Source organism: Ochotona curzoniae, unplaced genomic scaffold, assembly GCF_017591425.1.
Source record: "Ochotona curzoniae isolate NIBS_2020 unplaced genomic scaffold, NIBS_Ocur_1.0 patch266, whole genome shotgun sequence".
In the NCBI taxonomy this organism is placed as follows: domain Eukaryota; kingdom Metazoa; phylum Chordata; class Mammalia; order Lagomorpha; family Ochotonidae; genus Ochotona; species Ochotona curzoniae.
Genome location: NW_024466824.1, coordinates 638,509 through 664,965, shown reverse-complemented (window position 1 = coordinate 664,965; position 26,457 = coordinate 638,509). Strand labels below are relative to the sequence as shown.

Below are 26,457 nucleotides of genomic sequence, written 5' to 3'. Positions count from 1 at the left end.
TATGACAAGTTTCAATAAGCGACTATAGAACAATAAAGCCTTGTTAATCCCATCCTGGTTTATTCTAATAGTATGTAATTCAAAGCAATGGCTGCTCCCCAGGCAGGAATGTACAACTGCCACATTCGAAGGCAGGATCATTCCAAGAGGAATTCAGGTCTGGGAAGGGCCTCGTGGCTGGAGAACTTTATGTGTCCCCGAAGCAGCTAGGAAGCGGCCAAGTAAAGCAAAACTGACGGAGAACCACCCTGTGAAGTCAGTGGTACAGCGAAGCCATCTGCCTCTCCCTTGCCCGCTCAGGCCCTTTTTGGTGGATGACAGTGTGTCCCTGAGAGCCAAGGGTTGTGAATTTGTGTGTGTGTGCGTATGGGAGGAACAGAGAACTGGGTCGCACAGCACTTCCCAACAGACTCCTCTAACGCCCAGGTTCATCCAGAACCGCTTCATCTGGCAGACATGGGTGGGCTGTGTGTGTGCTTAATGGATGACGATGCGTCCTCCCTGGGCACAGACGCTGGGCGAAGAGTCAAGCGTGTGAGTCAACTGCAAGAAGAGGCTTGAATCATACATTTTGAAAAGTGTTTGGTCAACAACCCTTCTGAGAACAAGCCTTCAGTTTTTCTGCTGTTGCGTTTGTGGAATTCAAGGTGGAGAGAGCGTGGTAGTCCGTGTCTATTTCTCTGAGAGGCAGAGAGAAAAGACGCGTATACAACACAGCATGCAATAATTGGCTCACCCCTCCAATGTCTGCACTGGAGAGAGCGGGGTCTAGGTCAGAACCATGAACTGTCAATCAACCACGTCTCCCAGGATCATGACAAGAACTTGAGACTTCGCTGCTACCTCCCAGGGTCTGCGCCAGCAGGGAGCTGGAATCAGGAACTGGAGCCAAGAACTGAACTCAGGTGCTGGATTACAGGACACAGTTTCTTAATGCTAGATGAGACACCTGACCCCTCCACTACTTTGAAAAGCTTTGATCCAAACTGAGGGACGCGTGTTTTCAGACATTAAGCTATGCCAGCCTCTCAGCATCGTGTGCTGAGACCAAGCTCAACTACCAGCTTTTGTGCACAACTGATTGTGTCAAGCATCGAGGGCCAAATCATGATGTGAGCTTACCACTGCTGTAGCACTGTGGCACAGCGAGTTAAGCTGCTGTCTGTGGTCCTCACCAGTGGTTCCAGTCCTGGTTGTTCCCCTTTTGATCCAGCTCCCTAATGCACCTGGAAAAGCCGCAGAGGGAGGCCTCAGTGTTGGGACTGCTGCCATCCCTGTGGGAGACCTGCACGGAGTTCCTGGCTTCAGTAGGCCCTGCCCCAGTCATGGTGAGATTGAAGCAGTGAACTAACGCATGAAAGCTATTTCTCTCTCTCTTCTTCTCTCTGAACCCTGCCTTTCAATGAGACAAATAAATTTTAAAAGAAGAGCTGACTTAAAGTGGGTGGACCGTTACATGCTCAAAAAACAGGTGAGAAAGGTCCGTGGATGAGATGCCACCAGATTCAGATCCACACGATCGGTGTAGGATTCGAGTTGCTATGACATGTTGTGGCACGCAGGTGAGTTAAAAGGCTGTTACGGAAGCACTGTGCTTTGTTCACCAAGACTGTTTCTTGGCTTCTCCGTTTGTTCCAACTGCTCTGCAGTTTGTTCTGTCCATCCACCGAAACGGAAGTGACTCACGTACTGTGGAGCCAGTACACAGAAGGGCAGGTATGAATTCTCCATCTATTTCCTTGCTCTACTGCCAGGAAGGAGGAGGCGCAAGCCTCCAGGGATACAGGTTCCAAACACCATAGCGCCCATCAACCCCGGTTCTTAAGTGGAAAGCCCTTGTCCCCAGCTCCACCCACCCCATCACCAGCCTGTATGGGTCTTGTCACTGAGACAACACATAAGCCTGTGTCCAACTGAGATTCTGGGGTTCATCTGTCAGTGCCACACGGTCTGGGTCAGCACAGCAATTAGCCTTTCTAGATCTTTCTGTGTATAAGGAAACACCATCTGGAGGCAGGATGAGCCATTTGAGTTTCAAAGTCTTTGAAGGAGCCAGGAAGCCTTCCCAGGGTTACTCCCTAGGTTGCCCCGTCCCTTTGGGGAGTGGTAAAGGAGGAAGTGGGGTCATTTGGGGGTTGCTATCTGACAGCCTCCTTCTGGTGGTTTTTCTTCCCATTCCCCAAGCTCCTCTTGGGACTTCAGGCTTGCTAAACACACAGTACACATCAGTGAAATTATTCATTGTGGTCTGCATCTGAGTGAGCCAGCTTCCGTTACTAAGAAAGGTCTTAACAAAACAGGAAGTTTTTCTTGGATCTGGAAATGGAACTCTTGCCTTCTGACACCAGGTCTTTTTTTTACTTCTGCAAATCTCAATTTTCCCTACTTCCCTATCCGAGGGTGTGGCACAGAGAAGGCTATGTAAAAGCAGAAAATGCTAATTAGAATAGTAGGTGAGTAGGGGCTAACTGGGTTAGGGGGCTGGGTGCACGGTAAGACAGTAGCTGGACCAGGCCTGAGAATCTCATCTGATCACTTATCTCCTATCCCTCCACATACATTCCCCAAAATCCTTCCCCGCTTTGACCTTGGGGAAGTGTTGAGAAGGGAAGTACAAAAGCTTCTCCTTGAAAAGAACCCTTCCCTCACCCACATATTCCAGATCTTTCTTACAACATCTTTTAAAAATTGACTTCTTTGAAAGGCAGAATGACAAAAGCAAGAGAGAGATTTCATTCTGTAGTTTACTTTCCTAAACACCTGTTAGCAGCCAGGAGCTCCGGGACTCCATCAGAGAATTCCCTGTGGGTGCTAGGGACCCACTGATGTGGACATCCGTCGGTGTTTTCCCACGATACATCAACAAGAGGTTGGAGAGAAAGTACAGTGTGCGTAGATATGGGATGCAGTGGAGGGGGATACCAAGTGATGGCACCAAGGCCCACCCCTTCCTTGGACCTTGCTCGACGGGCCTTTCCTGTTATACGCCACTGCTCGGAGAGGGTGCTCTCAATGCTGGCCACATAGTGGGCACTCAGGGGTATGTGCTACAGTTCAGAAGGGCATAACCGATTCTCACAGCTATCTAAACATGGGGAATGGGAACGGGGAAAAGTCATTTGTAATCTACCAGTCCTCTTTTCACCCCAACAATTAGGTGATACAGGTCCTGGTGGTGACTAATATATGTGGTATAGTATCATCATTATATATCAGTAACCACCGGGACAAGCTAAGTAGCATCTATTTCTATTTGTCTGTAGTTAAAGCTATCAAAGCCCTAAGAACATTAGCACTAGGTGATGGAATCTCATGTTCATTCTAATTCTTAAGTTCTTACTTAAGACTTATATTTTCTACTTTTTCCCCTGCCAAGGAAAAAACACATATTATGCTTATCCAAAACATGGAATGGGGAGTAGCGATTTTTGGTTTGTGCCTTATGTTGGGGTGCCTAGGTTTGATGTCCAGCTCCGACTCCTGATCCAGCTCCCTGATGGTGCACTGTGGGATACAGTAGCAATGCTTCAACTGTTTCCTGTCACCCGTGTGGGAAACTAGGGTTGGGTCCCCAGCTCTTGGCTACAGCTCCAGCCCAGCCCCAATGTTCTGGGCATATATGAAATGGGCCAGGGAGTGGGAATTCTCTCTCAAAACAAACAAAAAGGGTAGTGGTGAATGAAGGGGACAGCCTTGTAGATTTTTTTAAAAAACTTTTTCTTAAGGAACTCAATAGGCTTTATATTTTGGCATTCTAAATCATTAATTGTGTTTGGAATGGCAGAAACTGCTCTCAGTTGTGGAACTTTCAATTCTAAGGAACATTAATCAAAACATGGAGCAGAACAGGGCTCCCAAAGGGAGGTGTGCTCAGAGGTGGGAGGGGGTGGTGAGGAGGATGCTCCTATTTGCTTTTGTTTATGGACACAAGGACCTAGCCCCGTAAGTGTGACTCCTTATTCGGGTGGTAATGACAAGGACCAGGCCTAGCTCCATTGGGAACATATTATATAATATGGGTGGTAATGAAACTGTAGCACTTCCTCCGGCATTTTCAACAAAAGCCTGCTATGCTTGTGCACTTGGCTTCCAGCTCTTTCTCCTTGGTTCTAGCCACCCCCTCCCTCCTCGTCCAGACCTCAAGCAGAATGGGTGTGTGTGCTGCGAAGCGTTTTGTGCAAGAGCTTTGCTGCCATCTGGTCTTTTGGGCAACGTAGAGGACTTAGGGCCGAATCTGCCCTCTTAGTACAATTTCAAACCAATGAGAAGAAACACAAGGGTTCCTGTGTCAACACACAGAATCCATTAAGACCTCTGCAGGGAGCAAGGTTTTGTTTTTAAACAAGAGCAAACAAAAGAAGTTTACGACCTCACATTGCCCTGGAGGGTGGTGGGGTGGAATTGGGGGGTGGTGGGGACCGGGTTAGGAACCCAGGAATCCTGGGCAGTTAACCTGAAACTCAGGGTCTGGCAACAGGCGACTAGGGTCCATTTCTCATCTGGGGGGTGGATTCACTTCCAGGCTCATTCCTGTGGCTTGCTGGCAGCTCTTCCAGCAAGCGGCAACTTCTTAACAGGACTTTGGAACTTTTTGGATGGCTCCTAGGAACATCAAGTCTGTTTCCTTTCTGGGCGGAGGTGGCTCAGCTGGCTAGATTTTCTAACCAACAATTCTGGTGTGGTGTACAAACTTCCTGCATCTGGCCGCGCCGCCTTTAGAACCTACAGTCAGAAAAGTTCCTATTCAGACAGGAGCTGGCCTGCAGGGTCTCTTATCCTAGTGATCAGCAGCTCTGGTGTGTTCGTGAACTTGGCAACCCACCCCCCAGACTAGTCGTTGATTCGAGTAATCCCTAACGGAATGCTCACTATATAGGCACGGCTTTGCTGGAACAGTCCCTCAGCTTCTGACCTCCCTGGGCAGTGGATCTGATAGACCTTCATGTTTCCCCTTTTTTGATGTGGAATGTGGAGAAGTTACCCAGCAGTAGCTGCAGCAGCCACAGCAGGAGCAGGATTTAAATCTTAACTCAGTGTCAAGCCAAAGCTCGTTTTGTTTCTAGGCCTCAATAAACAGAGTTAGTTCAGAGGCTAGGAAGGTTAAAAAAAAAAATTGACAGCATTCCAGCCCCACCAGCATCTTCAATGAGGAGTTTTTGTCATGTGCTGTAAACAGTTATACATTTCCAGAACTTGTGGCACACCCATAGTAAAAAGTTAATTACTAGGAGGCTTCCACATGCGCATGGACAAGGAACTGAAGTCCTGGGTGGAACCCTGATCCTGGGTTCCCTCCATTCCAGCACAGACTCATGGGGAACTCACAAGATGGAGGCCTTTTCCCAGAAGAAAGCAGACCCCTTCTGTCCTTTTTTTTTTGGAAGATGACGGGCGTGTGGTGGATGCTACGTTTTTAAGCAGTGTTTAAAATGTACAGTCTATTCTGTAGAGCTGCTGAGACCACAGAACTCGTCTCCCGCCCTTGTTTTGCTGAGGCTGTTTATGGAGGATTATAAAAGGGGGGCAACCCTCTTCGGGCTTCTTCTAAAAGCACCAGAAATCCTATAGCTTCTGATGACCCGTCCCAGCCAGATGAGATCTCAAAAACAAAAACCCACAACACAACCAAAGTCACAGTGGGACCAAAGAAGGCTCATTTGTTGAGACCTCCCTCTCCTCCTCCTTGCTAGGCGTGGTGGATCTGATTTACAGTCTTCACCCGCGCTTCACCCGTGGGATCCCTCGAAGAGGCTGAGGTGTAGACCAGGAGGAAGCAATTAGGGAGAGCAAGGGAGGGGGAGGGGAAGGGGGCGAGAGAGTGTGAGAAGGCAAAGCCTTGCGGGGAGACCGCATGACAGGCCGACCTGAGTGAGCCCATGTGTGGCGAGGCCTGGTTGATTGAAGGGCTGCTGAATGCGGTCTGGCCTCCCTTGGGTTCAGCCACACAGCTTCCAGCCGAGAGCTCAGGGCCCAGTGCAGGGCGAGCAGGCTGGGCGGCGTGTGAGCCCTCCTCCCCCTTTGTCAGGATCTCGTTTATATGCTTGCACAGGCAGATCTTGGTGTTCCCAGCTGTAAGGCTTTGGGATTTGCAGTTTATCCCCTGCGGGGTAAATAAGAACAGCTGCCATCTTCTGCCAGCAAATCACTTGCTTTTCTCAGCTTGGAGGTTCAGGAGGATGGCGAATGCACAAGTTGTGTGTGTGTGTGTGTGTGTGTGTGTGTGTGTGAGAGAGAGAGAGAGAGAGAGAGAGAGAGACAGTGAGAAGGGGTGGGCCAAGCTTTGCAACCTGTGAAGCACCGAGTGAATGTGAGCCTAGTCATGGGGGCAAGCTGGAAAGCTGGGCTTTCTTGTGCAAGCAGCAGCCTCAGAACTGAAGGCCTCGTGCGCACCGAGGGAGGGCCCAGATTCTCACGCGCATTTCTGAAACTGGGCGTGACTCCGAAGCCTCCCTTCTAATGCCGTGTTGAGGCCACAGGCCCTAGGCGTAGACGCAGGCTGGAAGTCTGGCTCTGCCACTTAGGGACACAACGTTGTGACATGTCCCATCCAAGGCACGCAGGAAGAACAGGCATGAGGACGTGCGCACGCAAGAGCCAGCAAAGCCTCCTGACTGGCCTCCGGAAGTGGGCTCCCAGGGGCTGCGGAAGTAGTGGTGTTAAGCTCCCAACTACAGAGGGTCTCCTCAGAACACCCGCTGAGGAGTCATGGCTGGGCTGTGGGAGGGGCTCTCTACGGTATAACCTTTTGCTTGACCATTAAAACAAACATTTGTTGAGAACTTGCTGTTACAGGATCTCCACTCACTCATGCTTCATTTGAGGTAGGGGTCACTCTCAAGCATTCTTCAGATTGCAGACTGACACTTGAGCGTTCAAACATGCCAAGGATTGATCAGATCTATTTACATGGGGGGGGCGGGGAACGACACACCAAACCCAGCTGTTTCTATTGCGGGAGTTACACAAATCAGCTCAGTTCTCAGAGAAGCATCTGGCACTTTCAGTCTCATTCCTGGTACACAGGTTAGGGGATCGCAGCCCAGAGAGGTCAAAGAACACACAAGGTCACACAGCCTAGTGTGTCTTGTGGCTAAGGCATCGCGCACAGGCGCGAGAGCCAAGTGTTTGGATGCCACGAAAAGAAGCAAAAGAAATGCGACCAGGACGCTACAGGGAAGGCCCACTGAAATCAACATTTCTTGTAGCAAGAGTAAATTATGCTTTTGTAACTTAGGACCAACGCACTAGAGGGCGCTAAAGACACACACAGTGGTACCTTTTGATAAAGCAGTTCCCACAGTGCTACAAGATATATAATCAGTAAGGGATTCATGCCAAAAGGGCCTCCCAAAAAAGAGTATGATGTAGTTTATGATAATACAGAAGCTGAATTTCTATCCCCTCAATTAGAAAAAGGCCTCGTGCATTCTATTGGGCAACTCATAGCTTGTATCTACCTGATACTGATTGCTATTCAAAGTACCATTCAGTTGAGATGTTTAATTTCTCTGAGGCCAGCCTGCTGGGAGGGGTGAGGGAACAGAGGATAAATTGGCTGAAAATAAACTTTCAAAAAATTGCACGGAGATTTCATTTTATTTTTCAAATTTTATTTTAGCAAAGTGAAAAAAAAAATCCATCTTTCTTTGAGATTTTAAATTAAAAAGGAGCAATACCCCCTAGCCTCGATCCCAGGTTTCAGAGGCAACAACATTTTAGAGTTACTAACAGATGTCTAAGCAACACTTTTTATTTTCTGGTTTTTCAAGCTGAAAACTTCCTCTGAAAACTGAGGAAAGCCGGCTAACTGTCATCTCTTCTATACAACAGAATTTACAGAACGTTTTATTGTCGGCCATGACTACACACACATTACTGCAGAAGCCTTGTAAAACACCCTCCATTATCTCAAGTCCGAAGAGAGGCAGCGCTGATGCGCAGACACCTGCGTCAGCTTTCAGGACAATGGGCTGACCTTGTACTGCTGTTTCACGGAGAGTCACGCCCAACTCTCGGGCCATTATTCTCATTGGTGTTTTTTTACATTTTGTTATGTAACATAAAGTGCATACTATCTCAAGTCTACACTAGGTGAATTTTCAGTTCACGAAGAAATGTGCAAATACACCTCACCCTTTCTCCCAACGGATGTTGCCTCCAAGCTAAGTACTCTTCTAGTTCGTTATCGCACATTAGCTGCATTTTTAAAACTTCCTATAAAATTTTCTGTCGACCTTCCAAAGATGAGAAACGCCCCAAACTACAAGGAACTTGGAGCTTCGCCCACGGCGTGGGGATCAGGGCACCTCACCGCTCTGCTTGGTGGCTGACCGTCTGCAGCCCCACTCAACGCCTAACAGCTACGATTCAGTCACAAGGCTGGATTTTTGTCATTTGCGCGCGTGGGGTGGGGCGCACTGAGAGTAAGAATCACTTTCGTGCATTTCATTCTTTACCATATTACAAACGGCCACAGGAAGTACAGCCACAGACGTCGTCAGCGCGACTTTGCCCAGCAGGGCTGGAGGGCGCGGGAGCAGCGGGCACCTGGGGCTTGCTGTCAGGAAACAGCCTCGTGTGCTCGGGAAAGGCCAGCAAACCCGCAAACCCGCACACGCTGACCGGAAACACAGAGCTCAGGAATCAGTCCTACAGGCCGCTCGGGAGGTGGCAAGCTCAGCCAACAGACACCTGCTCCTGGGCTACAGACGGAAGGCCAGAACCCCTCCCCTCGTGCCCCAAGCCGCTTTCTGCCTCGAACTGTCTCGGCAGCTTCACAAGCAGTCTCTCATTTGTTCCATTACTAATCAAGTCACTCCGAGGTCAGCTTTTTCCACCGAGCCGCAGCAGCGGGACCTCGCCGCCCTTCCTCCCCCGACTCTCCGCCTGCCTCCGCTGGGCGCCGCGCACGCACCGGCTGTCCCGTCCTCCCGGCGCGCAGGACAATGGCCTGCCGGCCAGCGCTGTCAGAAGATGGCGGCCGCGCGGGCTCGGGGCCACCGAGGGCGTCGCCGCCGAGCCGGAGAGCGGCCTGGCCGCTTTGTTTGGAGATGATGCAGACAAAGGGGGTTGAGTGAACTGAACAGCCGAACAGCCCAGGCCGCGGGTCCCCGGAAAGGGCCGGGCGGAAGCACACGGTCCTGGCACCCCCGAGCGGCCCGCGGGTCGGGCGGGCGGCGTGGCGCGGCCGGCCTCGCTCCGACCGAGGACGCCGAGGGGTCACGGCTCGCTCTGGCCCAAGGACTTCCGGAGGGCTCCCGCCCACTGCGGCTGCGCGGCTCCGGGCCTGCCGCGCCGGAGGGCGGCGCCCCTCGTGACGCAGGAAGCGGCTCCGGCGACGCCCTTGACCGCCCGGCCGGGCTGCCGGGGCTTGCTCGAGCCGGCTGCAGCGCAGCCTCCCGTCAGGCCGGCTGTGCGTGGCTGCCGGGGCCATCCTACTGCTTGCGAGCAGCCACCAGCCAGGAGGAGCCTCCTACGGGCGAAGGGCCTTGCGGGGCACCCGAGGTGTGCCCATTATGACATGTCAATTATATAGCAAACGCAGTAAAAGGGCAAATCCTACACGAAGTCAACTGGGACACCCAACCGCTCCTCTTTATTGCTCGTCAGGTTTAAAGAGCTCCGAAGTCCGATCCAGTATTTCTAACGGAAGAAAAACCACCCCAAGTTGGCTTTTCACCTCATTCACTTCAAGTCGAGTAGCTCCTCCAAGGTTAATTGAGGGGTCATTCTAGCTGGAAGGCAGAATAACTGCAGCATCCGAATCTTAGCACCAGGCAAGGACCCTTAGCCGGGAAGCTGCAGACAGATTTTTCACTGTGCATTACGTAATGCACATTTAGAAGTCTGAGAAGGATCCACAGGCTTTTACGGAGCTGTCAGAGGCCCCACGGCACAAAACTGATGGCGAATTCCTTCGTACTAGGGGGCTAGGGAAGTATTCATAATAAAAGTTTATTTTTCTAGGGATTTCTTGCAAATTAAGTTTGTCGTCTTGACCACTAAGAATGCATGTCCCGGAAATCATGGGCCTTATTTTCTATCTCCTGTTGACAATCAAACGTTGGTTCTTTACTGCGGCTAATTTGAAAGAAACCACCAGAAATAGAAAGATCCCAACGGCTGCCTCAAATCCACACTACACAGCAGTCGGGATTTTCTGAACCTCACTTCCCGTCAGTTATGACTGCACAGGATGCTAATTAAAAAGTCCGACAATGTCCATTTGAGTAATGGTATACTTATGTTGACTCCTCTGTATCTAACCAGATTTTAAAAAGGATCGTTAATCCCTTCATTTGGTAAGACAAATGTTTCCATCCTAATTAACCCCTAGAAGCACTATTTTCCAGATCCTGACCTCGCATAATTCAACTACCTTCCAACTTTCTTATGTAGCTTTCCTGCTCAACAGGAATGGAGACAGGGAGTATCCAATCTCGGAACAGCACCGTTCTTTGCTTTCCCAGGACTGAACTGAACATTTGGGCGCTCTACAATGGGTTTACCTTCCATGCTGTAGCGTCTGCATCCCAGAAAGGCTTGCTAAACACTGTTCGTGAAACCTTCTGCAAGAGCTGAACATATTTCTTATTTTAAAACGGGGCATTTCCTTGTTAATACCGACTTGACTTTAGCTTGGTAGCTTTCTCAAGAATCTGCACTTTTAGTGGCCAGGGCTGGGACACAGGGGGATAATCCAGCCCGTGATGTGCCAGTTCACGGCCCAGCTGCTCCACTTCCCATCCAGCTCCCTGCTTGTGGCCTGGGAAAGCCAAGGAGGGTGACTCAGGTCCTTGGGCATCAGTACCCACGTGGGGGACCTCAAAGAAACGACCCCCTCTCCTCGCCTGGCTTCTGTTTGGTTAGCTCTCACCATTACAGCCAAGTGGGGACCGAACCAATGGATAGCTAACTCTTTTAGAGAAATAACTAAATCTACAACAAGCAAAAGCAATGTGCACTTTCGAGACTACGGTGATTCTGATGCAGGCTGACCTAGGGCCTGTCATTTTAAGAGTCACTGGCTTAGAGTTAACCACATCAAGTGTGCAGAATCATTTCAATGGTCCAAAGTTACCCAGCAAATTAACGGAAACTAGTGGAAATGCTGGAGCCATCTAAGTGGTCTGTGCAAAAATGCAAATCTGATTTGGCATTACTACAGTGCTACTGTATTCTAAAAAAAAAAAAAAAAAACTAAACTAAATGAAATACGCTTTATGGAAACTAACCTTTCTCAAAGAAAACCTGTTTCACGAATGCTGTTATTCATTTAAAGTATTTTGGATTTGAAATAATATATCCCAAGTTTAGTAATTCACCTACTTCTGATGACAAATGTGCAATTAGTTCTTTATTACCTTGCTAATGTTGACCAGCAAAGTGCCCGTTAGCAAATCAAGCCTCAGCAAAGACCCTGTACTGCAGTCACACTTAGGAAAGCACTTAGTAAAATCAGTTGGCCGAGTCCAGCTAGCTGCTCCCAGAAGAGGTTCTCAATGTCACGTGTGAAGGTGCCCAAGGCTGACACTTCTCCGCCACTGGGCTCCCAGCTCCCGCTGTTATCCTGGCCTAGCCCGCGTGAGCACTGCAGAGTGGACCAGAGAACAGCTCCACCTGTCTTGGCCTCAAGACAGCATTTTGGTGCAAAATGCATGTGTTGTGTTGTTTCCATATTCTGCTTTTCCCGAAAGCTTGGAGGAATCCCCCTGCGTGTCAGGTCTGTATCCTAACTTCCACTGCCAAGACGAAGTGTAGACCACATTACCGACTGTAACACTGAAAAAGAAAGGTTCATTTTGTGTGCTTTTAATCTATTTACAAACATTACTTTAAACATTATTAAGTGCTTCATGAAGTCGAGTGTGCCTCTGTGAATGTGACTCATCAGAGCTCTGTTGAAGAATTTGGCAGAGGCCTCAAAGGCTGCCCCAGGAGGGCAGCGACCCATGTCATGCACGTAGGATTCTAAGTCCAATATAGCTTCGATAATTGCTTTATAAAAGGCTTATAGTCATTGAAGAATTCTTCGTCTTAAAAGAAAATCTATTATTTTTATGCCCAATTAGCTTTATTAGTAGTCTGCCAAGTAATAAGTATTCATAGTAAAGACAGAGTCCACTGCATTGAGACTTTTAATTTCGTACTGCCATCTTTGAAGGTTAAGCTTTCCCAGTGAGGAGGCAAATAATCTCTATTTATTAATGTCATTTATGCAATTAGTTTATTCTCTTTGAACAGTGAGGCCTTTGCTCACAAGTTACTTATTAACCTGTTTCTAGTTTTTCTTCAAAACTAAGAGCATGGTCAGTGTGCTATTTTGCCACTGTACCAAGTCCCTGCACTGTCTAGCAGCCAAGAATGAGGTTATACAGACCCTCCCCACCAGAAGGTACTGATTTAAAGTTAACGTGTTTATTTTCTAGCTGCTGTAATAACCCTGTAATTATACTTCCTCCTAACTGTCCCTATGACACGGGGGTAAAGCCCTACAGTAGTTAATGGTTCTAAGCATTATCTATTTTTTAAATCTTCAGTTTCAAATATTCCTCTTGTCCAGAATCTAAGGTCACACTTGGAAATATTTTAAGTTTTACCAGTTACATATTCTTAACCTCCCTTCCCCCTTTAATAATCCCTATTGACTCCTGGACTATATAAAGCCCCAGGCTGTGCTTGCTGCAGTCTGCTCTAACTGGGAAAGACTAACCAAGGCTGAACGTCATGCGTCTGTATGTCTGATTAAGCGACTCATTAAAAAGCGCTGGCTGAATATCTAATAATTCACTACAGTGAGTTTTAGCATCTCAAATTACCACTAATGCTTCCCTTTGGCCAATTAGTACAGCAAGAAGACATATTAAAGTACTCACTACATACGCAGGGGAAGAGAAACCTAATGGTTATAAACTTGAAAAACAAAACAACCATAGAAGACATAAGTTTATTTAAGCAGCATATGTGTACTAATCATAGAAAAATCAGTAATTTTCTAGCTTTATGTATACAAACAAAATTCAAATAAGTCCAAAAACTTGTGATTCTAATTCCGGTACCAACAGAATGGAAATTACTGTTCTGAAATATTCCTTAGAATTAAAAAAACTTCGAATTAAAAAAAAAAACCCACTTGAAAAAAGGCATGAAATTCCTTAACCACCTTCTTGTGTACTAGGACAGTCTACTTATTGAGTGAGTCACGAGTCCAGATAATTGCTGTTTGCCACTTTCCCACCCAATGTCTCCTTCTACTCATGTTTCGGAGCACACAACCAGCTCCAACTGACTGTACTCAGGGCTCCCAGGGAGAAAGCAGCTGCCTACAGATGCAATGCAACTGTGGAGGTCTAACCATGGCTGCTCGGAGAGGCCCCGTGTCAGACAAACCAACGCAGGCAAAGGGAGATGGAGTCAGCCGGGACGATCCCCAGTCGTCATCCTCTGCTAATGTCTGCCAAGCTCGTGCTGAGCGCAGTGAGAACCACACGTGTGATAACACACAGCCACACCGGCTCTCAAAGTGAAAAATGGGGTGTCTGGTTCAAGTATTTAGCACTGGTGTAAACTCCGGTCCCAGGAATAGTGACACTTCAGATGAGTCTCTAGGGACAACAGAAATCGGCAAATGGCAAACACGAGACAGGAAGGCCCTGTTCTCTTTTACACCCTAACTCCGCCCCCTGGATGCTTAACTGCTATTTAACTACAGCCACTCAAAGGTTACCCCTCACTGCTTCAGCGGACAGAATAATGAACCCAGCGACCTGTTGGAAAGATTAAGGTTTACGTTTCATTTATCTCTACAGTTATGAATTCATCTGGCAGAGGCAGTTAAAATACAGACCTCTTAAAAGAATTTCTCCCCTTCGATGCAAAATTCCATTGTTAATGTTTGGGGCTGCTATCCTTGCAACAGAAGATGGCCCAAGTGCTGCGGCTTCTGCCACCCTCGTGGGAGACCTAGAAGCTCCTGGCTACCGCCTGGCCCAGCCTCAGCTGTGGTGGCCATCTGGGGGAGTGAACCCTGTGCAAGATTTCTGTCCCTGCCCCCAACTCTCTGAAGATGTATTTATTTGAAAGGCAGAGTTACAGAGCTGTATCCTTATGGGATGCTTTGGTGCCAGCCTCACCAGCTATACCACAATGTAGGTCCTTTTAGCTTCTGAATAATAAATCTCAAGACAAAATAAAAAAGAAACTGGGGGGCGGTTAGTGGGGCCATGGATTAGCAAACTAAGTCTCCGCCCGTGGCGCTGGCATCCAGCTGCTCCACTTCTGATCCAGCTCTGTGCTCACTGCCTGGGGAAGCCTTGGGGCCAACCTGCACCTCTGTGGGAGACGTCAGCAGCTCCTGGCCCCATTCGGGTCAGCCCAGCTCAGTGCTTCTCTGTCATTCCGGGAGTTAATCAGCTTATCAAGCCGGATCTTCCTCTCCCCTCCTCCCCCCTCTCAAATAAAAGAGAAATCTTAAGCAAAAATAACCTTACAAAAAGTACATGCGAATTTATAGAATATGAAAAAATTTTTGTGTCAAAATAAACATATTTTGCACAAACACTCTGAAATAACCTAATTGACAAAGCAGACAAATGCTTATTTACCAGTCTAAGCTGGGGATTTCAATGTAAGAGATGATCAAGCAATCTGATCTTAACAAAAAGTTGACCTCTCTCAGGCTACAGGTATGGAAAGAAGCATCTCCCTGGCCAGCACGCATCTCCAAGGAGTTCACGAAGGAGCCTAATTACATTTGTAAAGCTGCCCAGTGAACATCCAAAATGTGAAATTACACAACCCCTTGTGACTCATCCCACATTGGCATGTTGGCTTCAATCCCACCGCTGCTTCCAATTCACCCCCCCCCCCACACCATGCACCACGGAAGGCAGAAGACGATGGCCCAGTTTCCACTGCTGATGCCCAGCCCAACCCTAGCCACAGACGACAAATCAGGAGTGAACCAGCACAGGGCAGGATCTGTCTTTCCCTGTATGCCACCCTGCTTTTCAAATAAATACACGAATAATCTTTTTAAAGATTTATTAGTTTTTACTGGAAAGGCAGATTTGCAGAGAGGAGACACAGAAAGAAAGATCTTCCATCCTCCGGTTCAGTCCCCAAGTGGTCACAATGGCTAGAGCTGAGCCAACTCAAAGCCAAGAGCCAGGAGCTTCTTCAGGGTGTCCCAGGTAGGTGCAGGGTCCCAAGGCTTTGAGCTGTCCTCGACTGCTTTTCTAGGCCACAAGCAGGGAGCTGGAACACGAACCAGTGCCCATTTGGGACCCCGGCACATGCAAGGTGAGGACTTTAGCAACTAGGCTACTGCGCTGGGGCCCATGGATAAATAAAAAAACAAAACAAAACAAAACACCTTTGAAAATATAACTTTAGCCCATCAGAATACTTGTTAGAAAAAAAATGTTGCTGTTCTGATAAAATTTCCAAATACAAACAAGCAAAAAATTTAAAAAGAATCCTCTTCCAAGGGTACATAGCTAGGACGAATTTGTTTATATCATTTGGTTACTGCTATTTGGCTTGTTTAGAATTTAATTTTTAAAAAGCATGTTATCAATGATTTATTATATTCCTAAACTCAACAGTCAAGCTGCTGGAAGGTTTTGCAGTTTTGACTCCTTGAAAGAATCAAGACTGGTCTCAAAGTTTATGCAAGAAAGCAGACAACTAAACAGACATTTGACATACAACGGGCTTGCTCCACAGCCAGGTTACTAAATGCTCGGCTTCAGGACTTTACAATTTATGTGTCTGCTCCTAAGACAAAGCAGCAGGATTACATAATCTTTAGGCAACTTTGCTAGACCTGTGGTTGTATAATATGACATTCACCAAATAATCCCAGAACTATAAAACCACCATCTTACTCTGTTTGAATGTGCAATCTGAAATATACACTTCGAATTATCACAAAAGCCAAGCATTCCAAGACATTTTATTTCTACAGTTTTCTATTTATTTGAAAAGCAGAAAGATCTCGCCTGTGTGCTAGGTTATTCCCAACAGCTAAGACGGGGCCAGAACAGACCGGGAGCTGGGAAGGCAAGCCAGGCCTCTGGCATGACTACAGGGACCCCACCCTGCAAGCCACCCACTTCTGCCTCCCAAGGTACTCTCTTAGGAAACTTGAACCAAGAGTGAAGCAAAGGCCCCCCAATATGGGATGTAGGTACCCCCAAAGCAGTATCCAACAGAGTCCCCAAGATACTTCTTAAAGCTGCAAAATGGAGCAGGAGACTGAGCTTGGAAATGAATGCTGAAGCTTTAAAATTCTCTAAAGGACCACACGTGCTTGGAGCTAACCCTAACACCATAGACTGAGTGAGGAGTTCACCACCGCTTAAACTTTTCAGACACTCTGCAGCAAACAGGTTTAATCTGCCCTGAGCCATGCTGGATGCATGGCTCTGATGCCCAAAAGGACACCCTCTCGTTCCCATCAGCTAGAACCTGGAGATAACTTTTGAACCACAGCTTGCCATGAACCTTCGGGAATTGCAACATCAAGAAAATCAGGAATGATAGCAAATCTTGTTTTGGGGAACGGTGGGTGAGGAGCCCAGGAAATGTGTAATCAACCTCCCGGATGAGTATGATGAATAAATGAATTTGGGAATTCGTAACAGCATTTTATGCATTAGGGACAGAACAGACTTCCCTTAGCGAGTTTAATCCCTAAAAGCCTACAGCGACCAAGGCTGGGCGAGACTGAAGCAGAGAGCCCAGAGGAAATGACTAGAAATGAGTGACTAAACGCTACTGTTATAATGAAGTGCATTATCAGAGTCCCACTAGTTCTTTATGTAGTATCTGTAACTACCAATTAAAAAAAAAAATTGTTGGTAACTAACAAACAGGATACATCAACTTAATGTCAGAAATCTTGGATGTCACTTTTAGTGCCCAACCCTCGACAAGAATGTAACTTGTGGGGCCCGACGCGGTGGCGCAAGTGGTTAAAGGTCCTCGCCTTGCACGCCCGGGATCCCATATGGGCGCCGGTTCTAATCCCGGCAGCCCCGCTTCCCTTCCAGCTCCCTGCCTGTGGCCTGGGAAAGCAGTCGAGGACGGCCCAAAGCTTTGGGAACCTGCACCCGCGTGGGAGACCCAGAAGAGGCTCCTGGCTTCGGATCGGCATAGTATCGGCCCGTTGCGCTCACTTGGGGAGTGAATCATCGGACGGAAGACCTTCCTCTCTGTCTCTCCTCTCTGTATATCCGCCTTTCCAATAAAAAAATAATAAAAATAAATCTTTAAAAAAAAAAAAGAATGTAACTTGTGTTATGGTTAGCGCAGCAATGGACTCAGCCCTGGGTGACCGCGGCAAACAGGCAAGCAGCAGCCACACGCCCTTGGAGTTCTTCCCTCAGGTTTCTGACAAGCAGGAACCACAGTGTGTTTGCTTTCTATTCCGTTTCCTCGGTACACACAAACTACAACTCTTTGTAAAGCTGCTTTTGCACAGTGTGAATTGTTGGAGTGACCCATCAGTAATACGAGCCTTTCCCACTTTAAGTACTTTTTCTATACATCATTAAGAAGACTCTAGGGAGTCACAAGACCGTGGTTATGAAGCACAGGGATCCTGGTTCGGGAATAAATCTAACCTGCATGCCGAGAAGCATCCAGTCACTGGGTGCTGCTGACACACCTGGAAAAGACTGCTTATTCTCAGTGTTTCTCTGAGTGGGTAGTAACAATCAGAATGAATAAATCATAAGTTGTACTAAGTGAGAAGAAGAGGGTCCCATGGGAATGAATAATCAGACTTTTTTAAATTCATAGCTTAATTTAAGTCTAAAGCCCATGATTTCAAAATTCTTTCCATTCCCCTAAAGAGGGTCCAGACCCTATTATTTTCCTCTCCAACCCCACCCCACTGCCGGAAAAAAAAAGGGAAAGGAAAAGAGTTCTAATTATTTACAGGTGGTGCCTTTCCATTGCAAAATATCATTTTTTAAAAAAGGTCTATTTGTTTTTATTGCAAAGTCAGATATACAGAGAAGAGAAGAGATAGAGAGGAAGATCTTCTGTCTGCTGATTCACTTCCCAAGTGGCTGCAACAGCTGGAGCTGAGCCGATCCGAAGCCAGGAGCCTCTTCCAGGTCTCCCACACGAGTGCAGGGTCCCAAGGCTTTGGGCTGTCCTTTCCCAGGCCACAAGCAGGGAGCTGGATGGGAAATGGGGCAGTTGGGACACAAGCCGGCATCCATATGGGATCCCAGTGCATGCAAGGTGAGGACTTTAGCTACTAGACTACCACCCTGACCCCCTCCCCCCAAAGAAAACAGTCTTTTAATAAGTTTAATCTTTATCTTTGAACATAATTTCATAGATCCCACTGGGCTCTTAAGTATTTCCAAGTGGCATCTGATTGTCAAAGAAAAGAAATCAACAACTGTGAAGGTCTCAACACCATCATTCTAAGGGCATACAACTTCCCAGGGACCTTTACTCTATGTTATTTTTGTTTAAACTTTAGAAGTCTTTTTCGACCTAAAGCTATGAATCAAGAAAACGGTCAACTACCCAAGAGCCTCTTAAGATTCGTTTTCAGCATAACACGAGCAAAGTTAGAGAACGTATCAATTTCTCCCTCAACCCTATTATGCTAAGCCTGGGCCACCTTTATTATACCAAAGTTTGTCAATTAAAAATAAAAACCTGTATTTGCCTCCAGGGAGAATAATAATGAACACTTTGAGACACATTTATTTGCAGTTGTGCCTACACTACATCAATATGCAGGGAACACAGCTACGGCCCCAGAAGGACCTCTGCAGAATATAGGGCTAGCAAGACGGAGACTAAGCGAGGAACCTACTCCGTGTTAAGGATTACCCAGAACAAGACGGAGGAAGTACTGAGAACAAAATAATTACTTAAAGTAACCATTGAGTGACTGGGTTTATAGAAATATGAGAAAAACATGATCCATTTGAGTACTAGTAAGAAAATGAGAGGGTCAGTGGGTTACTCCTGATTCCTGTTCATGCTCAGAGCCTCCTGGGAGCAGTGATGATGACCAAGTACTTGGACCCCTGCTGTCATTCTAGGAGCCCGAGCTGGAGTTCCCATCTCCCATTTTCAGCCTGGTTCGGTCCCTGTGGGCACTTGTGAAGTGAACCAGTGGATTAAAAATCTGTGCCCTCAAATGAAATGAAAACTCCCTCAAAATTCCACTTGTAAAAAAGTAATAAAAAAAATACACAAACCAAATATCCAATACAAATTCACTGCAGTTTTGCAAAATGCTTAACTTTGCGACTCAGGAAGAGTCATTCAGACGAGGCATCTTGCTAAATAGCATCAATCAGGTGGGCCAAACGATGGTTGAAGAGACAAGACTTTTTGTAGTTTGAAAGTACTAAACAAGGGACCAGCAGGGATTCTGGCATAGCCAGCTAATCCTCCACCTGTCACACGCTAGCATACAATGTGGGTACCAGTTCCAGTCCTAGCTGCTCAACTCCAATGCAGCTCTCTGCAAAAGGCCTGAGAAAACGGTGGTGCATGGCCCAACTCCTTGGGCCCCTGCACCCACTCGGGAGACCCTGAAGCTATCGGCTTCTGATCAGCTCAGCTTCAACCATCGCAGCTATTCGGGGAGTGAACCCATTAAGATCTGTCTCCCTCCCTCTCTGCAATTCTGCCTTTCAAATAAAAATAAAACCTTAAAACAAAAATAAAGCTAAGTCAAATGTTATCTAACACTAATATTGCCAAGCACCACGCTATAAATATAAACAGGCTAACAACTTACAGGCAGGGAAACTAATCCGGAGTGAAAATGTGCCTAGCAACACTAAGCACTGAATTTCTCACTTCCAACATGGAACTCAAGTAGAAAGACTTGGGGTTCCAGGCCTAGTTACATTACTTAGTGGTGTCAATTTAAAGTTCAATAGTTTCCTCAATCAGATGAGCAAAGAAAGGGCATGTTTCATTAAAACACAAAAAGCCAAAAATCTAAGAGATGAAACTGGTCCCACTCTACCGGTTTTCCAGTCTCACTTCTCAACGCGCTTCACCGGTGCTGACACTGATGTAAACACCTCGCTTACTCTTGGCCCATCCCTCTGCCTCAAAGCTGCCGACTGCAGAGGCCTTTGTACGCCACTGTCCCCAGGCCTTCACTTTTGGAATCTACAATCACTTTGATTCTTAAGCCAAAAATTCTATTTCTTCCATGAAATCCATTAGTGAGGAGCCAGGCAATGTGGCTGAAGGCTTGTATTGAGATTACATATCCGCATAGCTTAATCTTAAATTACATTATAAATGAACACAATCTGCACAGTGACATACAGGTAGCTGAGAGAACACGGATAGACTTGAGAGTTGACAAAGCTTGCGGCACATGTATTTTTAAAAAGTCTGAGTGTCTGGTGCGAGGGAGGGCAGAATCCTCTTGCTTTTATTTATGCCATGGAGGTATAAGTCAGCTGTAAGCGACTGACAGGTTAGCATTTCACAACCAATTTGATATTCGTCTGACTTGTTGCTAGTGCATGTTACAGAAAAACTTTCAGACACTTGGCGTTTGAACAGATTTTGGGGCACCAAGCATTTTACCTATCATATGGGCCACAAAGCAAACGATCTCAAGTCTCCTTCGACACGGGAGAGCAGCTAGCAAGCTGGGTCACGAGCTTCGGCGGGTCCATGATGTTGGCAATCCTGTGCGATTCAAACAGGGTCTGATGAAGGATCTGACTTGTCACAGGGTTTTCTGGTTTCATCTTCACATTTCTGGTGAACTGAGCATTTTAAGATAAGAGCATTGGAACTGTGGGATTTTATGAGTTAAACTAGAAGGGCAAAACCATTCATCAAAAAAAAAAAGTGAGTGAGAGATAGATACACGGAGAAAAGTTCAGAAGGGCGAAGTTCACTTTTGAATTTCAGGTCCTCAGGAGAACAATTACCTAGCAGTCCAACTTAAATTGAACTAGTGTCAAGGTTTTGGTGGGCGGGGATCTAACAAGGGGAGAACCCAATTAAGCAGCAGGAGAAAACAAGAAGGCCCAAAAGGACACAAGTTTCAACTAGCAAAGGATATTGTTGTTTAAAAAAAAAAAAAAGGCAGCTGCTGCCAAGTCCCTCCGTTCCCATCCCACCCCTGCTTCCGAGGAGGCAGGGGACAGCTCCAGAACCGGGGCCTCACTACCCAAATGTTAGACCTTGACGGAGTTCTGGGTTCCTGGCTTCTTGCTGACATCTGAGGAGTCAATTGGTAGATGAAAAGATTTTTCTTTCTCTGCCTTCCCAATAAAAATAATTAAAAAAAATGTTACATACGCAGACTTTGTTATTTTCTAGGAAACTAAAGCTGACCTAAAAGGCCGAGCAGGTGGAATACTCTAACAGCTTTTTTTAGATACTCTGATAAATCCAAAGCTGACACCAGTGAGCACTTTCGCCTGCTGATGTGACTGGTGAGGTTGGCAATCCCTCCGTGTGGTCATTTAATGAAGCACACTCGTTACCTGTCTGAGGTTGTTTGATGTGCCCTCGTCCTTTTTATCCCCATTTGCCCTTTAGCTGGCTGAAATGCGGGCAGAGAGCAGTGAGGCCAGCACGCAGTGGACAGCCAGCTGTTTCCCGGGGGCAAAGGACCTGGAGGACAAGTTCTCACCTGAACTTGAGAATAAGGAACACAAGTTGTGGCTGTCACCTTAGCATAGCTTTCCTTCATAAAAAATGTAAATACTAGAGATAAGACTGAACTTGAAGAACAGGTTCTCTTTTAACAAAACACTACTGTAATAGGTGCCAGACACTGGGTGTAACCTGTACACAAGAATACCTGATGGAGAGGCACAATATAGAGAATTCATTCTTACTCGTAAGAGGAAAATTTATACATTTTGACTACAAGTTTACAGTTGTGTGACCTGACACGAGAACCCCAAGTGTTCTCAGAAATCAGCAGCAACTTCAAAGTCTGCCACCAGCTACTTAAATTACTTTGCTCTTTTAAGAACCTGGTCTTTGGTGACAGAAGCAGCCATGTTTGAGAGGGGAAGCAGTGTAAAGTCCTCACAATTTTCAGAAGTGACTCACACTGTATCGTGTTCTAAGGTGGAAACAAAGAGTGGGCGAAACACAAGTGTAAAAGCAAACAACTTCTTAAAATTTCACTCTCAACAAAATTTCCATTCACGTAATCATCTGGGCTTTTCTTCAGAAGTACAAGCTATGGATAAGGTCCTAGGTGGAGTCTGAGGCTCCCATCTCCTCTTTTACTCCTCCACTCCTCCACTGTCTCCAGCAGCCTGGCCCAGGCCAGGCAGGGGCTGAAGCCAAGCCGTGGGAACTGAATACAGGTTTCCAACTACTGGAGCCACGCACGACCTGTTGACTTCTAGACTCAAGCCCAGCACTGCTGGTACAGGATGTGGGCATCTTAACTGCTGGCCTAGCATCTGACCCAATGAACATCTTTTTACTATAGCTAACCAGCCTCAGATGAATATGCTTTTCCCAGAATGAAAAAAATCTGTCTAAACAAACAACTGGATTCTGTTTCTTCTCTTTGGCCTAAAATGTGAACTTTCTTGCTAGATTTGTTTCCTATTAAGGAGTAAATCTGGGGCCGAGGCTGTGCTGTAAGATAAACTTCTGCTCATGGTGCTGGCTCCTACTTCCAGTCCGGTACCCATCTAAGGTGCTGGGAAGGCAGCAAAAAGATGGGCCCCTGTACCCACTCAGCAGATCAGAAGCTAGAGACGCCCGGCTTTGGACGGGCCCAGCTGTGGCTCTTGCAGCAATTGAGGAAGTGACCCAGCAGATGAAGATCTCTTTCCCTTGCCCTCCCAACCTCTAAATCTAGGTCTGCGTTTCAAGTAAAACTAAATAAACCTTTTCACTTCTTCTCAAAGTCCATCTATTCTGCTTTGCAGACTACTAAATCAAGCAAACTTTTCCCCAGTCAGTTCCCGCTCCACACTGAGCAGATGTTTCTGCATGTCCATGTCCGCCTTTATTCTGTTATTCCCACTGTCACATATAAGGCTCGAAAGCCACACTCCTTTGGAGATGAAGGTGTGACAAGTTTTAAAACAAGTTCAAAAGTAACTCTTCATTCTGACAGTGTAACCAGGGCAAATATGAACTTGGGTGAGGGGGATGCAGGTGTTGAGATTAACTTCCCGCTACCTTAAGTTAGATTAGCACTAACACAGGGACAGTATCAAGCAGTGTTGACTCAGTCTGGTTTTAGGGCCAAGACTTCACAATTATTCTTCCCTCTAGAGACTATCATCGGTACCCTTCCTTCTAACTGATACACCCTCACTTACCGACACCTTTCCTTTCATGGTGCGTATGAAGAAATGGGAGTGACATACACTGAGCTAAGCTAAAACTAGGAGGGGAAAAAAAAACCCCTAAAAAGTTGTAAATACTGAGCAACTTACCCACTAAAAACTATAAAAAGTTAAAAAAAAATGGATGGTTTTGCTATGAAAAAAGATAAAATTTTAAATTTGAGACATTAATAGTTACCAATACACTATGAGAGAGACATTTTAAAATTACCTCTTGAGGAAAAGGAATATGAAAGTAAAATTATCTCAGAGAGCACTTTTAGCTAACTTAACCCAACTTGGGTAGGCTGGCTGTCTGAAGCAAGTAATCCTAGGCTGATGAGGAGTCCAGCTTGTTATATAAACACTGGGATACACACAAGTCTTTTGCATTGAAGGTGTATCCTAGAGCTCAAAGAGAAAACCACCTTCTGTGTTTTATGGTCTGCTCTTATCAAAAGACCTAAGGACGGAAGGCCCCCAAACCCAAACTTGAAAATACGGAATATGGTCACCACATCAACCCTGCCTACTTCTGTGCTTACGACAGACATAAGCAATGGAAGAAAGGATGCCAGAATGGACACGATCATAACTCTAACGCAGCAACGGTCCAGTTCTCTCTCGTTTCTCCAGGCTCACACAAGGACTTTTCAGATTGGACAGCTGTCTCACCAGCTCCACTCTTGGAGCAGATGGTACGGCGCGCATTACGGAAGCCTCTTAAACACAAGTCATTTAGAAGCACTGGGCCTCGAGGTCAGCAAGATAAGCCATTGGGTTCAGCTCATTTAAAATCTCTTACAAGAACTGCGGCCTATTGGCTTTTGCTGCCTGTGTTCACAGAGCACTGCTGGTTTTCTGGTTTCTGGATGAAATTCCCATCAGATGTCACACTTAACCAGCACCGAGGCTGCAGAAGGCAGGCAACTTCAAGATGCTTTTTTGAATAGTGATGAATCCTAGATTCCTAAGTGATACGAATCAAGGGGTCCTGGACCCGTGAGAATTCTTTTGGATTACTATGTACAAAGATGGACCTCAAGATTGTTGTCATCGCAAGTAACACCTTATCCAGGAAAAAAGGAGACAATATTCACTCCATTCCCAGGGTGAATAACGTTCTTTAACCCATTATATTTTAATGCATATCCCACTATCCTCACCAAGAGTCTTGCCTTTCTGACACATTTAGGACACTCAATATCAGAAATGGGGGGCGTGGAGGGGGGGGAGATGTAGAGGAAGATTTTATACAAAAATAAAACCCAGTGAGTCATATTCGTGCTTTCTTACTCTGAACTTAAGTTCCATCAAATGTCAGAAATAAATCAGAAGACTTTAGGGGTTACAGTGTTTAAGCCCGATTCCCTTATTTCATATTCATGTTACATACAACTCTAATAAGCCATTATTAGAATGTCAACCTCATGGTATATAAAACATGTTGCTACAAGAGGCTGGAATGTTAAGTAACAAAAACTAAATTTAGGGTCACAGCCAACTGGGTCCTCTACTATCAAGTCCTACCACAGACTGATCAACCTTAAATACATGAATGGAACAGACACGGTGCTTAGATTTGACTGAAGTCAGTAGGTGAAAACATTCTTTAGATTAAAAAAAATAATAAAATGTGTAAAAATCCTCAGCTCATTTTTTTTTTCTTTTGTCATCTTTTTTTTTTTTTTTTGCAAAGCCCTTTGGCGCCACAAGCTTTCACTGTTTGGTCTGATATCCAAACTCTAGCCATCAGGGCCTGGATTGTTAGCCTAGTGGCTAAAGTCCTCGCCTTGCATGCACCCAAGACCCCATACGGATGCTGGTTCTAATCCTGGCAGCCCCACTTCCCATCCAGCTCCCTGCTTGTGGCCCGGGAAAGCAGTCGAGGACAGCCAAAAGCCTTGGGACCTTGCACCCACCTGGGAGACCCTGACAAAGCTCCTGGCTCCTGATCAGCTCAGCTCTGGCCATTGTGACTTGAGGAGTGAACCAGTAGACCTTTCTGTCTCCTTCTCTTTGTAAATCTGACTTTCCAATTAAAACAAATCAGTCTTTAAAAAAAAAAAAAAGTGAGTGACCAAAGTTGGGTGAGGCCCAAAGCCAGGAGCCTAGGATTCCCTTGGGGTGTCCCACTTGGATGGCAGGGACCCAACTACTGCTCTCTGCTAGGATCTCTCAGCAGGCAGCTGCACTACTGGCAGCGCAGCCAGGACTCCACGCCAAGCAGCTGCACCCCAAGGTTCCCCATGCTGGTGTGCGCTCAGGAAGCCCAGGGCCCTGCTAACGCTGCACCCACAGCTCTGAGGCAAGAACTAAAACGGAGGTGAACGCCGGAGGAGACAACAGCCACAAGCAGAACTGCTGGGAAAACACGCAAGCACCAATGAGCAGGGTGACAGGGCACCCCCAAAGGGAACGAAAATGCCATGCAGAGGCAGCGGACCAGTGGGCATCTGGCCTGGTAACACACCTACAAGGAGCCCACCCTGGCTCTTAACCCGACTGCCCCACCAGTGTAGACCCAGCTGCGGGAGGGGGCATCTGCTTCCTGGCTTTGGAGGGGTGACTCAACAAGAATGCTTCCAGTCTGGCCTGCCCCTCTTTCTTTCAAGTAACAGTTAAGTAAGCAGAAACAAAAATCAGCTGTCAAAATCCAACAGTTCTTGAAGTTTATGGATTTGGCAATTACAAACAACAGGGTTAACATACTCTTAAAAATCTGGGGAGAAATATTGTTTCCGTCAGCTTAAAAAATGGCTTCTTTTACTTATTTAGGCAGTCAGGGAAATCGCTACAATTATTTTAGAAATTTACTAAGTTATTTATTTCTTTTTTCTAGGCAAACTAAATAGAGGACATGGCTCAATTTACACACGATAAATACTGTAAGCCTTAGAATCATTCAAGAGGCCCCACCAAAATGTGCATTCTGTATTTGGAGGGGCTAAAAACCAAGCTAAGAACTTTGCAGCTAGAACATTAGTTTCTTCTGACTACAAGGCTTACTGGCTTTTCAGTTCCTTTACACTTCGCTAACAACTGTGGCATGAATCCACAAAAATGAGTAAAGATTTAAAGGCAATAAGAATGCAATGTTGGTTTCAGACTCCCAACACCAAACACC

The 26,457-nt window shown here is 46.5% G+C and overlaps 1 protein-coding gene across 1 annotated transcript; it reads right to left on the bottom strand.

The window, feature by feature from the left end:
* Positions 1 to 8,044: 8,044 nt before the first annotated feature.
* On the bottom strand, positions 8,045 to 17,664 carry LOC121166956. The gene is made up of 2 exons (XM_040996299.1): positions 17,654 to 17,664; positions 8,045 to 9,765 (listed from the first exon to the last, which is right to left on the bottom strand). Exon 2 carries the CDS (start codon positions 9,431 to 9,433, stop codon positions 8,813 to 8,815), a length of 621 nt encoding a protein of 206 aa, XP_040852233.1. The 5' UTR covers positions 9,434 to 9,765; positions 17,654 to 17,664; the 3' UTR covers positions 8,045 to 8,812.
* Positions 17,665 to 26,457: the final 8,793 nt, after the last annotated feature.

Coding starts and splice junctions, on each gene's coding strand:
- LOC121166956 (XM_040996299.1), bottom strand. CDS start 9,433: ATGGCCCCGGCAGCCACGCACAGCCGGCCTGACGGGAGGCTGCGCTGC.